A 13,593-nucleotide genomic window follows, 5' to 3' on the forward strand; every position below is an offset into this window, starting at 1 on the left:
GTAGTTATGGTACGTAGAGACATTATGTTAGATAAGCAGGAGTTTTACATTGCTCCTAGAGAGTTCTTTATCTTTCAGAAATAGCATGGCAAGATATGGCTTTGTTCTATGGTAGCGACAGCTGGACGTTTGCCAAACATAAACAAATAAATTGCACAGCATCACAGGACTAGTTCCTAGGTAACCATGTGACAGTGCCGACAATTGCTATGGAAACCAGTGTATCCTCTTCGTCTCTCTCTCTCTCTCTCTCTCTCTCTCTCTCTCTCTCTCTGTCTCTGTCTCTCCCTGTCCCTTTCTCTTTCTATCTGTCTTTTAGTTCTTTCAGGAAACGTGTGAGAATATTCCCTTTCCTGTGAATTGATTTTACTCTCCACATTTGACAGTTATGGAGGAAGACACTCTCACGTCATAGAAAGTGATTTCCCCTCATACTCTGTACAAGCTGTAGAATATATTAAGGCAAACTATACACCAGGGAAAGACACTGTGGTTGAAGATAAGATGTTACTGGTAGAGCTGACAAAGCTCTCTAAAACACTACTTTTGTACATCACCATGCAATTAGCTGCCCTGCTTCCATGCTCCCCCCCCCCCAACTAGCACGATATGAATAACCGTAATTAGCCTATACTCTGTAACAAATGAAGACATTTTTCAAGATCAGACTAAACAACAACTAGTTTTAATCATTTTCGTCAGATCTTTTGTTCTACAAGCTAATTTGCAATCTGCTTCACAGCAGGTCTTTTGTTTTGATTCTGTTTGTCACAAATCCAGTTACAACTCGATGTTCCAAATGGAAAACCAGGCTTCTCTTCAAAGACGGAGACATCACAGCGTATTCTATTAAAAAAAGCAGGTGCAAATCTGAAAGAGATGCTTTGATTTGCGGCCAATTATGGACATCTTTGTTGCATCACCTTTATGTGAGTACTTTACCTCTTTCCTCAGAGCTGATCAGAAGAATTAGCCCATTATTCTTGGAGGATAACCAGAAATGAAGAGATCACACGAATGAACAGGAACCTAAAAAGTTATCAAGTTATTCAACACACCCAATTAAACTTGCTCCAATCCTCTAATGCCATCTCCTGGTTAATCACTGCGTGGTGTACAAGGGGTTGCCCCCAATTAGCTGCCTCATGTGACACCCTGACACCCCGCTGCATCGTGATTGTGTTTCAGCTTCAATTACTCTGAAAACCCTTCAAGCAGAAGTGATAGGTCTCCACTTCTCTTAATTTTCGCTTGTCTTATGCTCATTTTACCCTTCTCTTTAGTCGTAGGGGCTGTCAAAATATAGGCTAGTCCTTGATGTTTAGGAATAAAAGAGCCATAAACTGTAACAATCATAATCTTTTACAGTTTCATGTGCAATGCTTCGCAGTTCCGTGCAGATGAAACAGCTGAACAGTATTTATATTTTTAAAGTCATGCTCAGTGTTATGCTGTATTACAGTCTATCGGGATAACCTGAGGTGTGATCATTGCAAATTGAAAGCTTAGCCTAATAATCCACCATGACAATTTGTAAAAGTGTGAGAATTAGCCATATTAGACGATCACAGAAATAGAAGAAAAATGAAAATGTTGCTCAGAAGTGAAATTTGGTGAAAAAAAATGCAAGTAATGATCAATTATTTATCAGTCAGCCTTATTTACCAGCAGTATCAGCATAACTGATGATGAATGGCCTTAAAATGCAATAACACTTTTCTTGCGTCACTGAGGATGTAGTCTGTGATTACACTGCCAACAACATTACAGCCAGATCTGGTACAGCAGTTTGTTGTCTTTCTGGTTGTCTCTTGTCTTAATCACTTTAGCTGCTAGCTTTCTTGAGAATTGTTCAACACTGTCTTATTCCACCATCTCTCTATAAAAGCAAGGAATCTCTGTCTGTGTGTGTGTGTGTGTGTGTGTGTGTGTGTGTGTGTATGTGTGTGTGTGTTTCTGTGCCTCAAATATCTCTGCGGATCAGGATCACACTGACCTGAGACTTTCAACATGGCTGCTGCGTGGTTCAAGGGTGTGCAATGTCGCATTTTTTTGGACTACTATGATACCTTGAATAAATTATTTCATAAATGCTTTACAAATTCCGCCGAGCATTGTCCACCGTAGCCACCACAGTCACGTGCGCACCAGACCCAGTCACTGCACACCGTGGCCACGTGCGCACCAGAGCCAATCACTGCAGAGCTCAAACCCACGACATACCTTAAAAAAACAAGCGGATTTATACCTGCAGTGGCGCGAGCTGGACTGGGATTTTTCCGGCGGTTCGGTCCCGCTCTGTTCTGTGCATCTAAACTGACTGCTGTGGATTAATGAGACTAAATGAGTCCGGACCGAGTCTGTTCGGGTCTGAGGAGATCTGGAGACGCGCGGACAACAAAGTGGAATCAGAATCTGTGGATGTTCGTGTGTAGCTAGCTGCTAGCCGCTAGCCCACCGACACGGTGAGAGTTGAGAGATTTGTGACATTTGGCGTGTTTGGAGTGTATAGTTAGTGTGTTATGTAGTGTTTGGTGTAGTGTGTTTAGTGTGTAGTGGTTTAATGAGTCAAAGCAATTAGGAAACTGCTGAATGTGGAGCAGGCAGTGCAGCTCTTCATTCAGCTGGAAGGAGCTCAGGCAGACCTGAGCATTGCCTGCATTTAAATGTAAATAGTTACATATAACTTTGTAAATTTTTAAAATGTATGCACATATTTAGCAAACAACAATTTATATTTGCATTATAAGTAATAAAAAATGGTTTGTTAAACATATTTGTGGTTTTCACAGTAAAAAAATCTAACTTTTTCTACTCGGATTTTACTTTTTTTGTGATTTTAGGTGCTGAAAATAATGACACCAAGTAAATAGTTTTTAAGGTGAAATATAATGGCAAAATAAGAAATAGTCAGACAGCCAATTATACCCTGGAATATCAGATTTCACAACAAACCTAAATATCCCTGACGTCCCACCTTCAAACACAGCCTCATTTGGCCATCCATGAAAAAGCTACTTAACCTCCCACTTTTCTATAGGAATACATTTTTCTTACGGGCACTGCACTAGTCATAATGATCAATATTGTACACAGAAAGCCCTATTTGTATGGTATTGATATTACCAGAGGTGACCCCTCTACATTAGTGTTTTGTGTGGCGCATTCATACTGGATTAAATAACGTGTGTATTATACTTAAATTTAAGTAAAATTTAAGTAAATTTAAGTACAGCTCAGCATATGATTTCAAGGCATCAATGTATCAATGTTTCAGAAGCAGAGTGTCTGTTCTTCAACAGCCACAGTAATAGTATAGTTAACAGTTGTTTTGCTCATTTACTGCATGTGTTAGAAGCATATTTACACATGAATACATGGCTCATTTAGATCATGTAACAGATGCTTTGTTGCTGTACTAACCTTTCGTTGCTCACAACCTTCTGTTATCACTTATTTTAAATGTCAATATTGAGGATCTCACAGCACAGCTGTTGACTGCTGTTTGACGTATTAGGAGCTGCAATCATATTTTACAATTGTTCTGTTGTCTGGCGGGGCGTGAATCAATGATGTAGTAGGGATTATTAAACATTTATTATTAAAATATCTAAAATTATCAATATTTTTAAATCTTACTGGAAGACATGGACATCTTTCAATTCCAGCATAAGTACTGAGGCATTGCTATAATTACTTTCCTGTGTAAAGTTTTTACTCAATTGACAGTTTTGTCAGAGCAATTTTGTTCTGTGATGAACATGCACACGCGTATTTTCAAGTCGTATTTTCACACACGCGGTCAGCCATTGATGCCGGTACGTCAGCTGTGGTTGTTGCTCCCGGTAATCTTGTTGTGTGTTGGAGAGTGCAAACAGCTGCTCTATGAGTGGGGTCTGATTTGTGACGTGGCAGCACTTTTTTACTGCTAGCTGCGTAGATTAGCTTTCTCAAGCACAAAGCGCAGGGGCAAGCGCCTGCTGCTCTTAACTTCTTGCACAAGCTACCAAAAGTCTTACCGTCTTTACCTATTTCTTCTATCCACGCCCAGCGCTATTTATTTGTTAATCCGTTATCAATTTGGTGGGCATCCTCCCCAGGCTTCATGAATTTACTCTCCATCCTAATCCCCTACATGACATCTCTGCACGGGTATCAATTCAGCACATATTTCCAAGACCCGCCCCATTTCACTTCTGATTGGCTGATAATTAGGGGTGTTCCAACAAGGGTACCTCACGATTCGATTCGATTTTGATTATGGGAGCTTCAATTCTTCGATTATAACAATTGTCGATTCGATTCGATTATTGGTGCCACGATTCTTCGATTATTGCGATTTTTATGCTTTTTTCCATACAAGATTGATTTTTTCTTCATCTGTGGCTACATTTGTTAATAAATCTAAAACTACACTCATTAAGTAGATAAAGAGGTTTTTTGAACATTTGACTTGTATTTTTCAAAGCCACAAAATAGTTTATTTTATGACTATGTAAACATTTGCACTTTGACCTACCTAACTTTGACCATGGAAAGCTCCACTTGCAAGAGAGCCCCCTCTATTGGTGGAAAACACTGAAAACAGTCAAGCCCTGGATTTAATGTAAGTAATCTTCAAGTAAACAAGATATGTACTTCCATCAAATTTATTTAATGAAAAATGGAAACTTATACAGTCTGGAATATGGATAGGATAACTTAACAAAAAAGCTGCCATATTCCAAGGGAACAAATTGCCTTCTTCTGAACGAAAGTGCATATATCACATACATTCTACATCTTGTCAACTACACCTGGATGAAATTTTAGACTTCTAGGCCTAACCTTATGGGAGTTATGGAGTTTTTAGTTTGTGGTGTCACTGACGTCCACGAACCTTTCCAAAACGTCTCCGAATGGCCAAATTGTGCCAAATGCTTTTACTCACTTCTGTGACACTGGAAACATTACTGTAGCATTTTGGTGACTATAAAACCTTTTCTCCATGATTCAAAACATAATTTTTTCACACATTCAATTGATGGGCGGTTGGAGGGGTTTCCACATGCTTCTAGGTGGCCATATTGAGATATTGACATGTGACAAGACACTACAGAATAGTAACCATTATACAAAAATGACAGACTATACTGAACTGAATTTCAAACAAGGATTTTATTATCTTTCAGTATACTATTCAGGTATACTATCCCCCCCCCCCCCCCCGTCATGTTCATCGAAGAAAATGTATAACACCAACTTCTTCTTATGATAGAATAGAATGTTATTTACTATATACAGTCAACATTATACAGTCTACATCATCATACAAAATGAAAGTAGTATGACATGAACTTGTGACTGCTTACCAATTGTGTACATGAGAGGTATAACGAAAATGAAAAATAAAAGTGCTGAAAATGAAATGTACAGTTTAGAAACAATTAGCAAATGAAACATGTTTCCTACACAGAAATCCTTCTGTTCCTCATTGCCCCCCAGGCTGAAACTGCCCTGTCAAAATCAAAATCATTGACACTTGGACCATCTATGCTGATGGTCAGTAGTGCATTCAGAGTCTTATTGGTCATCCTGCTGCGCAGTCTGGCCTTGACCCTCTTCAGCGTGCTGAAGGCCCCTTCGCTGTCAGCAGTGCTGACTGGGATGACCATCAGCACCGATGCCAGCAGTCTCATGCTGGGATACAGCTCTGCCATGGTGTCTTCTGTCAGGAGGAGTTTCACCAGCTGCTCCTGAGACAAGCCGTTATTCTGCCTGATGTACTCACGCAGACTGTACCACTCATCCTAGACAGCATCAGGTTCAACAATCCCCCCGACATCGCCACCATAATGTGCCACAATGCACTCAACCTCGGCAGAGCCATAGTCCTCGGGCATGGGCTGTGGCATCAGGGATGAGTCCAGGATAGCAAAGCTGGACAGCAGCTGGGTGGAGTCAAAACGGTCCTGCAGGTTCTGCAGCAGGCGGTCGATGAAGGGTTCCCTCACCTCCTTCTGCCACTTGAGCTTCAGCTCAGGGGACATGGAGATGGAGAACTCCGCCAGACGGCCACCTGCTAACAGATCCTGCTCCAGCTTTGAGAGCCTACTACCGTTCATGCCCTCCCTCATCGTCCTCACCAGGGCCACAGTTGTCTGCACATTGCTGTGTATCTGCAGTAAATTAATCTTTGCATGCTGGAAACACCGCGAAAGTGCAGACAAATGTGGCAGCAGGTCACAAAGGAGATAGAGGGTGGCCAGAGTCCGATAGTCCTTCAGCCACGCCAGGAGTCCAAATGCTGTCACGTTGTCCTTGGCCTCGTGGTCCAGGCTAAGCAGCACGACGGGCAGGCTCTTATGAAGAGCCTTGCATGCCTCGTCGTGGCTGAGCCATCTGGTATCCACAGCGTTCTTCATCGTTGTTCTGATGATGTCCAGCATGTCCTGAAGTTGTAAAACAATTCAGTCAGTGTTTAATGCAACTTCATTTTTCAAGTTAGTAAGTTAATGTCATTAGTAGGACTTGGTTTGTACAGACTACCTGGATCTGGTGTAGGCGGGACATCCTACATGCTGAGTTGTCATAGAACCGAAACAGCTCCCCGAGATTTTGCTTGAACTTGTTTCGGAAGTAAGCAACAGCTTCTCCAGCCTGGCCAGCTGCTAGTGCCAGCCTATGCGCAATGCAATGGATGGCAACTAGATGCTTGCTCTGGCCCTTGAGAAGTGTTGCCACTCCATTCCTCTTTCCTGGAAGACATTGAAGGTAAATTGTGAGTACTTTTCATGTGCCATGAGAAATTAAATGACAACTTTATATACAATGAATACTTTACAATAACTCACTCATTTGAAATTAACTGCTACCCACCTGTCATCACAGGCGCGCCATCACTGCCAAGCCCCATCAGTTTTTGCACATCCAGGCCCTTCTTCTGTATCCAGGCCAGGATGGCAGAACTGATGGTGTTGGCTTTGCCGTCATCCACCTCCACCATCCCAGCAAAACGGTTGATGACTTCCCCTCCTGTGATCAACCTGGAAAAAAAGCATCACAATAAAGCAAACATTTTTGGCAGCTAGTTTCAATCTACATTGGTAGGCTTACATCGTTTACTGAATGTTAGTCAACATAAAAACCTAAGACTTACCGTGTGAGCAGCACCAATTCTTTCGTTGTTGTAATGTCTGTCGTCTCGTCCACCTGCAGACCGAAGTAGGTGGAGCCTGCAAGTAACCTGCTGTGTTCCGCCTGTAGCTGGTCTGCCATCACCTGTTTAAGTTTGTTTGTGGTGAGGAAGTACATTGTGTTAATGTTGATCAAAAAGCAAGATAGTTTTAAAATCCACTCAAAGGTATGTAAAAACTTCAAAGATCAGTTCCACACCTGTAGGAGCTCCTGTAGGATGCGCTCACTCGTGTACGTCGCATTTTCACCCTGGGATAGATGTGAAAAGACATCACATCCCAGGTGGTCTCTAGCGAAGTCCACGAGCGATGAAAACTTGGTCGTGTGCGCCATCTCTTCCTTAGCCAGGAAGTACAGCGTCTTCATCGCCTTGGTGAGAGCTTCTCTTTGGAGGGAAACCTTTAGAAACACAGGAGACAAGAACAGGAGATGATCAGCAAGCTAGACACCTGTTGTACATATAGTCAGTCAGTCTAGTACAGACAAGGACATGGTACTGCGCACGAAGAAAGTACTGCTGCTGTTGCGCATGTTATAATAAATTATAGGATCATATTGATTATAGTCATAAAAATGTTGTATTCTTACCTCACATTGAAATGCCTGGGCAATGCCCCCATTTCTCTCCGAAAACAGGCGGACATTTTCTTTCCATACAGCCTGTTTGTGTTGGAACGAAGGGGCATGCCTGGTGATGGTGTCAGTCCTCAGGCATGCCACTGGATCCTTCGCCCAATACATCTGGCCGTTCCACTGCGCTTGGTTGTGGCGCCGACAAATGGAACACAGCAACCCGATGATGTTGCCATCTTCATCTTGAACAGGCACCAACCACTTGTACTTAGTCCACTTGGGGTCCCATCCAGTCTTGTGTTTTGAAGTTCCAACAGAAAAATAAAAATATTTTAGTACTGTTTCTGGCCTGACTCTATGCTGAATTGTTGATTAGTGAAAGTCCAGACTTTTTCACACATCATCCCTGCATAATTTTAATTGGAAAAGTTTGAATTCCCAAGTAACAATATCATTAAGCTAGGGGCATTTACTTCAAAAATGGAAATTGTCACCTTGTCCTTGTGGTTCAGATTTTGACACCCCTCAGTATTATTTAAAAAAATTGAAAAACAAAAGGTTTAGCTTTACTCCCCTGAAAAAACATGCAAGCCTGGTAGTGGCTAATTTGATGTCCTTTCTAGTCTAGTACAAAAATTTCAAAGAATGTAAGTTTGTCTCTGTACCTCAAAAAGTTCTTTTGTCTTTTCGCCATTTTCTTCATGAACGCTTCCCTCTTCACTGTCACGGGGGCTGCAGCATTGTTGCTAGCTGGTTGTGTGCCGGTCTCTGCCTCCGTGTCGCTCGGCGCTGGAGCACCCTGCTCCCCAGACGGACCGTCGACTGCAGCGCCTCGCAGGCTTTTTTCTGGCCGCTCCTCCTCGGCTACACGGGGGCTGGTCACCGCCAAAGACGCACCAAAAAACGCAGAGATCGTCCTCTGATCATCGGGCTTGTCACGCTTGCGTTTTGTCATGCTTCGTCTCGATATAAACAGGAAGTGTATGTGAAAATTCCCCGCGAAAATATCCCTTTAAACGTTTGCATGCAGTCGGAATTCCACCAATAAGAGTGCTTGATTTCGCTGCGTCAGAGTATATCCGCCCAATAAGAGGCAAGTCTCGCGGTAAAACATCGCGAGATGAGGCCACTCAGCGAGACTTCATGGGGAACAATGGGAAAGTGACATGCGGGCCTGCAGAGAGACAGGCACGAGTACAGCGGCGCTGAAGCAGCAGTAGAGCGGCGCAGCGCTGCTGTTCCACCGTCTGGGGAGAACCCTGCTATTACTGTATGTACAACTGTGGCAATATCAACAAAATATGAACAATGAATGAACTATATACAAAAAATATAGAATATGAACTAAATATGAACAATATACAAAAACTCTAAAATGTGTATAAAAGTAAAAAGTAGTGGAAAATGTATAAGAAAACTTGTCTACAAAAATTACGTATGTAACTGTACTTTAAATATAAACATAAAAAATGCGCTGTGATGCGCAGTGGACATTTTGGGCCATTCTACATTCAATTTTGTGTGTGCCACTCATCGAAACAGTCTCTTGTGGCAACAAAACACAAGGGAACATCACACGTTGAACAGCCAACTGGTGTCTTTTTGTGGCAGAGTGTGCAGAGCCGTCTGCCGTCACTGCCTGCATCCCGCTTAGCCACATTTTGTCCCTCTGTGAAATAATGCAGCTTGTGGGATGCTGCTGGGTTTGGGGGGTGCAGTGATAAATGAGGTGGATGGCTGGGATGTTGATGCAGGTCCTTGGTCCGCAAGCTCCTAAATAAGGGCCTGACGGAACTCTTTCTGCGTCATTGACCCCCTCTGACACTGCTGGTACAGGTACTGGTGGATGTAGAAGAGGATCGTTGGTGCTTCTGACGACCGCCTTCAGCAGGAGAGGGGGTTGGGCGTCTGACTGACTCACTTTGAGGCTCCCCATCCACGTCACTGTCTTCAGACTGTGACCTACAAAACACGATGCAATGCACAAATGTTACCAAATATAATGAAAAAATATATAAATGCAATTCAATGGGGTGTTATTTACATAGGAAACAAATAAACACAGATATATGATATTACATATTACACAAAAACATCAGGAAAATAACTGTACATAAACAGAATAATTGAATTGGGGGAATTTTCCCAGTGTCTGGTCAGTGAAAAAGATCTAGTTCAATTTGTTTACAAGCTTGATAAAAAAAATCTAAATAAAAGGGAAGATGCTCAAAAAGAATTACATTATAGAATAGAATTACAAGGATTACATAACTTTTAGTTGAGTAGTTGAGGCTAGCTAGGCTAATTAGGCCCTGGTGCGCTAACCATTTAGCATCATTTATGAAATGCTAATGTATACTGTACTGTTCACGGTAAGCCCACTAGTCGCCAGACGCAGTGATACCCCTCGGCTCGTACATAACTGACCTGGGCACGCCTACCCTCGTTGGAATAAATAAAATAAAATAACTGACTAGAAGCCTGAGTGATTGACATGTCGGTAGCCAATATACTATCCCTATACTAAGGCAGCGAAAAACAGTAAACAAAGCCTATTGGTCCTTCAAACAGGGAGCGCTCGATCTACATCACGGGCTGTGCTAGGGTGAAAAATGAACAGAAAAAGATGGGGACACTTTTATTTTGTAGCCCGCAAAGTGATGAAAACAAGCATACCCAACAACACCATACAGGAACTAGAGAAAACATCGATGCGGCCAGTAGGCGATATGAGGGGGGGGGGGGTGCTATCCCCCTTGTTAGCAAAATTACCAAAAAGCATCTCCCTTGTTAGCCTGACATCAGTCTCCATCTGCTAGTAGCAGATAGTGTGCTAAAATCCTGAGTGGCCGCGATCAGCTCCGACGCACAGTGGAGTCATGCCGGGCACGGCTGCTTTGCGATCCGGCTGCTTTGCGATCCGGCTGCCCGGTTTATTTTTTACCAAAGCCGCAACAAGCTGCACATAGCAGATCGCGCCAACAGGAAGTCAGAGACATGGAAACGGCATAGAGTATCCCGCCAGTTTTCAAAATAAAACACTCTGTGCAGACTCCCGACTGTATAAAAAACGAAAAATTACCAGATCAACAAAGTCTGGCAGGCAAAAGACTCCGCTTCTGAAACGTTCTTGTTATGACGCCGTGCGGAGGGTGGAATAAAACCTGTAGCAGACGCACATGTTTATTTTCAGTAATGTTTTATTTTTTTCAGAGATGAGTTTTTTCTGACAGTTTAATATTAATAGTAAGTTTGTTATTTATGTTCTAAAACTAAATGTTACTTTTTGTGAGTGTTTTTAGTGTGTCTGTTAAGAACATGGTGGCTTATGTTATGTTGGTAATTGTCATTTTTGTGCTGGTTTATATCTTAACCATTAGGTAGCTGTTACATTTTGGAGCTCTTTTACCCCACGTCGAAACGCACCCTGTAGGAGTGACTTTCTCCATTCTGTATTGTAGTTTTTAAATATATGGTCTTCATATCGGACAATATATTCGCTGATACCGATATATCTGTCATAATATTGGATAAATATAATAAATAGATAAAATCGGCCAACAAATAAGTCGGTCAAGCTCTACTATTTTGCACAATGTTGATTGAGTGTCCTTCAAGAAATTTAGATGGTAAAAAATTCCAAGTCTGAGAAACATGAGAAAACGCTGCCTGAATAAACTCAGTCCACTGCATACAATTTAAAGGTGTACTTACTCAATACTTTAATTCAGTTATAAAAAGACAGTTGTAGTATGTAGAGAAGGAAGATAACTGGATAAAATGGAATTGTAGAATTAGAAATGTCATAGTTATGGTTAAGAGTGTGTACATAGGTGTGTCGGGGCAGGGTGATGCTCGCGTTGGGCCATCCCCCTTGTTAGAAAGTAACAAATCACCCACTGGATGCAGCCGATGAAGTATGGATTTTATTTGCCGAACAAAGTTGGTAGACGATAAACAAATGGACTTTACAGGACGATATTCACAAGCTGGAATAATTTTATGAAAAACTATTTTGATGCTTTTGATCAGTGGATTCTTACGGACGACTGGAGTATAAATAATTGAGGAATGGACACATATTATGGCTTTATGGCCGCGTCAAAGGTAGGGAGTCGCTGTGTGTTTCTCATGTCTCACGTTTACCATGCTGGTAAATATCAATGATTTATGGTTTGGTGCTCATGATATCTGCAAAATCAACTGGATGAATTAATTGTGGAGATTCTACCCTTTCTAACGACGTATAGTATGTCCGTAATGATGAAAGTTGAAGCGGGATACGTCACTGAGTAGTGTAGACATACAGTCATTTATCTGAAATAGCCGTCGGCGGGCGGGTGGGTGTGGAGAGGTGTTAACAGACTCCAATAAGCTACAATTACATTCAGTGTTACACCATGGGACCATTGTGGGGATTTTACATTTTGACACTGTTCATGGTCCAATCCTGCTGTGCTTTTCATCTTTTATTATGTGCAAAACTGGGCTAATCCGTCTAATTAGCTCAGCAATAAACAATTAATTTTGAAACTGTACAACTGCGATGCAACTGGGATGTATGTAACAGAACTCTTCTAGTTATGTTTGATAAGGCCTCAGCTGTGTGTTGAAGATGTAAGAGTCAGAATATCTGTGAATAGTTTTTGCAGGATGACAAATTTGACATAGGGATGTTCCAAGACAATGGTAAAGATCAATGCCACTCTAATATGTGGCATATTAGTAAATTAAAATAAAACTGATCAAAAGCAGATCCTTTTCTTCACTGAACTCTACTGCGTTTTGTCCACCCGACTCTGCTAGTGTTGCTGTTCTAAATGGCAGCCTGGCTCTACACTGCAAGCATTCTAATTTTTATGTGGGTGAAATCAATCATGCAAATGTGAAAAATGATTTTGTCGCACCGGTGATTGACTCTGTTCTTTCACCTGCGTTGGCGAAATACACATATTCTCTAAATTCTAGCAGTAATGAATCTGTCATCTCTACTCTCATATTAGCAATGAGCAGTGTACAAAACATTCAGCAAGCAACTGCTCGCGTTGAGCACCTTGCTTTTGACTGTTGCTGACATTATTATTAGGGCTGTCAAACGATATCATTTTTTAATCGCGATTAATTGCATTTTGTCCATAGTTAACTTGTGATTAATCGCAAAAAAATCGCAATTTTTTGGGCACATTTCTTTCTGTTCTAAATGTACCTTAATGTATTTTTTTCATGTTCTTAATACTTTTAACAACATAAGAAAGGGCAAATATGCTTGCTTTATGAAAATGTTTATTCAACACTTCAAATCATGCAGGATACCCTTAATGGGATCAAAACATGGTGATGTCTGCTTTTGGCGAGGGGGGGGGGGGGGGGGGGCTCTCTACATCTGCCATGTGTTTGGCTTGCAAATGATATTTGAGACTCGACGTACTTCAATGGTAACTCATTTCATGTCGGCAGTACGTGCAGATAACTTTTGTCCTATTGACTGAACTATCTGGCAGTGTTTTGAAAGTGCATTTGCCGTTCATAAGTCCTTTCTCCATTTCCTTTCACTTTCGCTTTTCAGTCCACCGTGTTTTTACGCCAGCCCTACTTCTTCTTCTTCTGATTCAAGACTACAGACTACAGGTGCCATCGACAGACATAAATCAAACAATGTGCGTTTCTTTTTTTTTTTAATACCGAGTGTTAATCGCGCATTAAAAAAATTTACGGCGTTAAGAGGATATTGCGTTAACGCATTATTAATGCGTTTTCAGGCGCTGTGTTTTCAGGACCTGTGTGGACGGTCGGCCAAAACGATGCAATACATGTGCGTTTTCGCAAAACAGCGTTCTCATCTGG

General features: G+C 41.7%; 2 protein-coding genes across 7 annotated transcripts in view; one reads left to right on the plus strand and one right to left on the minus strand.

The window, feature by feature from the left end:
* shisal1b (shisa like 1b) overlaps window positions 1-13,593 on the plus strand; it is a 142,965-nt gene that overhangs the window by 8,065 nt on the left and 121,307 nt on the right. The window lies entirely within an intron of this gene.
* On the minus strand, window positions 5,448-8,073 carry LOC115586573 (zinc finger protein 862-like). Its single transcript, XM_030425720.1, has 7 exons — window positions 7,765-8,073; window positions 7,375-7,575; window positions 7,139-7,260; window positions 6,859-7,025; window positions 6,529-6,737; window positions 5,856-6,431; window positions 5,448-5,789 (listed from the first exon to the last, which is right to left on the minus strand). Exons 1-7 carry the CDS (start codon window positions 7,915-7,917, stop codon window positions 5,448-5,450), a joined length of 1,770 nt encoding a protein of 589 aa, XP_030281580.1. The 5' UTR covers window positions 7,918-8,073.

The sequence above is a fragment of the Sparus aurata genome, chromosome 8 (assembly GCF_900880675.1).
Source record: "Sparus aurata chromosome 8, fSpaAur1.1, whole genome shotgun sequence".
Taxonomy (NCBI): Eukaryota; Metazoa; Chordata; class Actinopteri; order Spariformes; family Sparidae; genus Sparus; species Sparus aurata.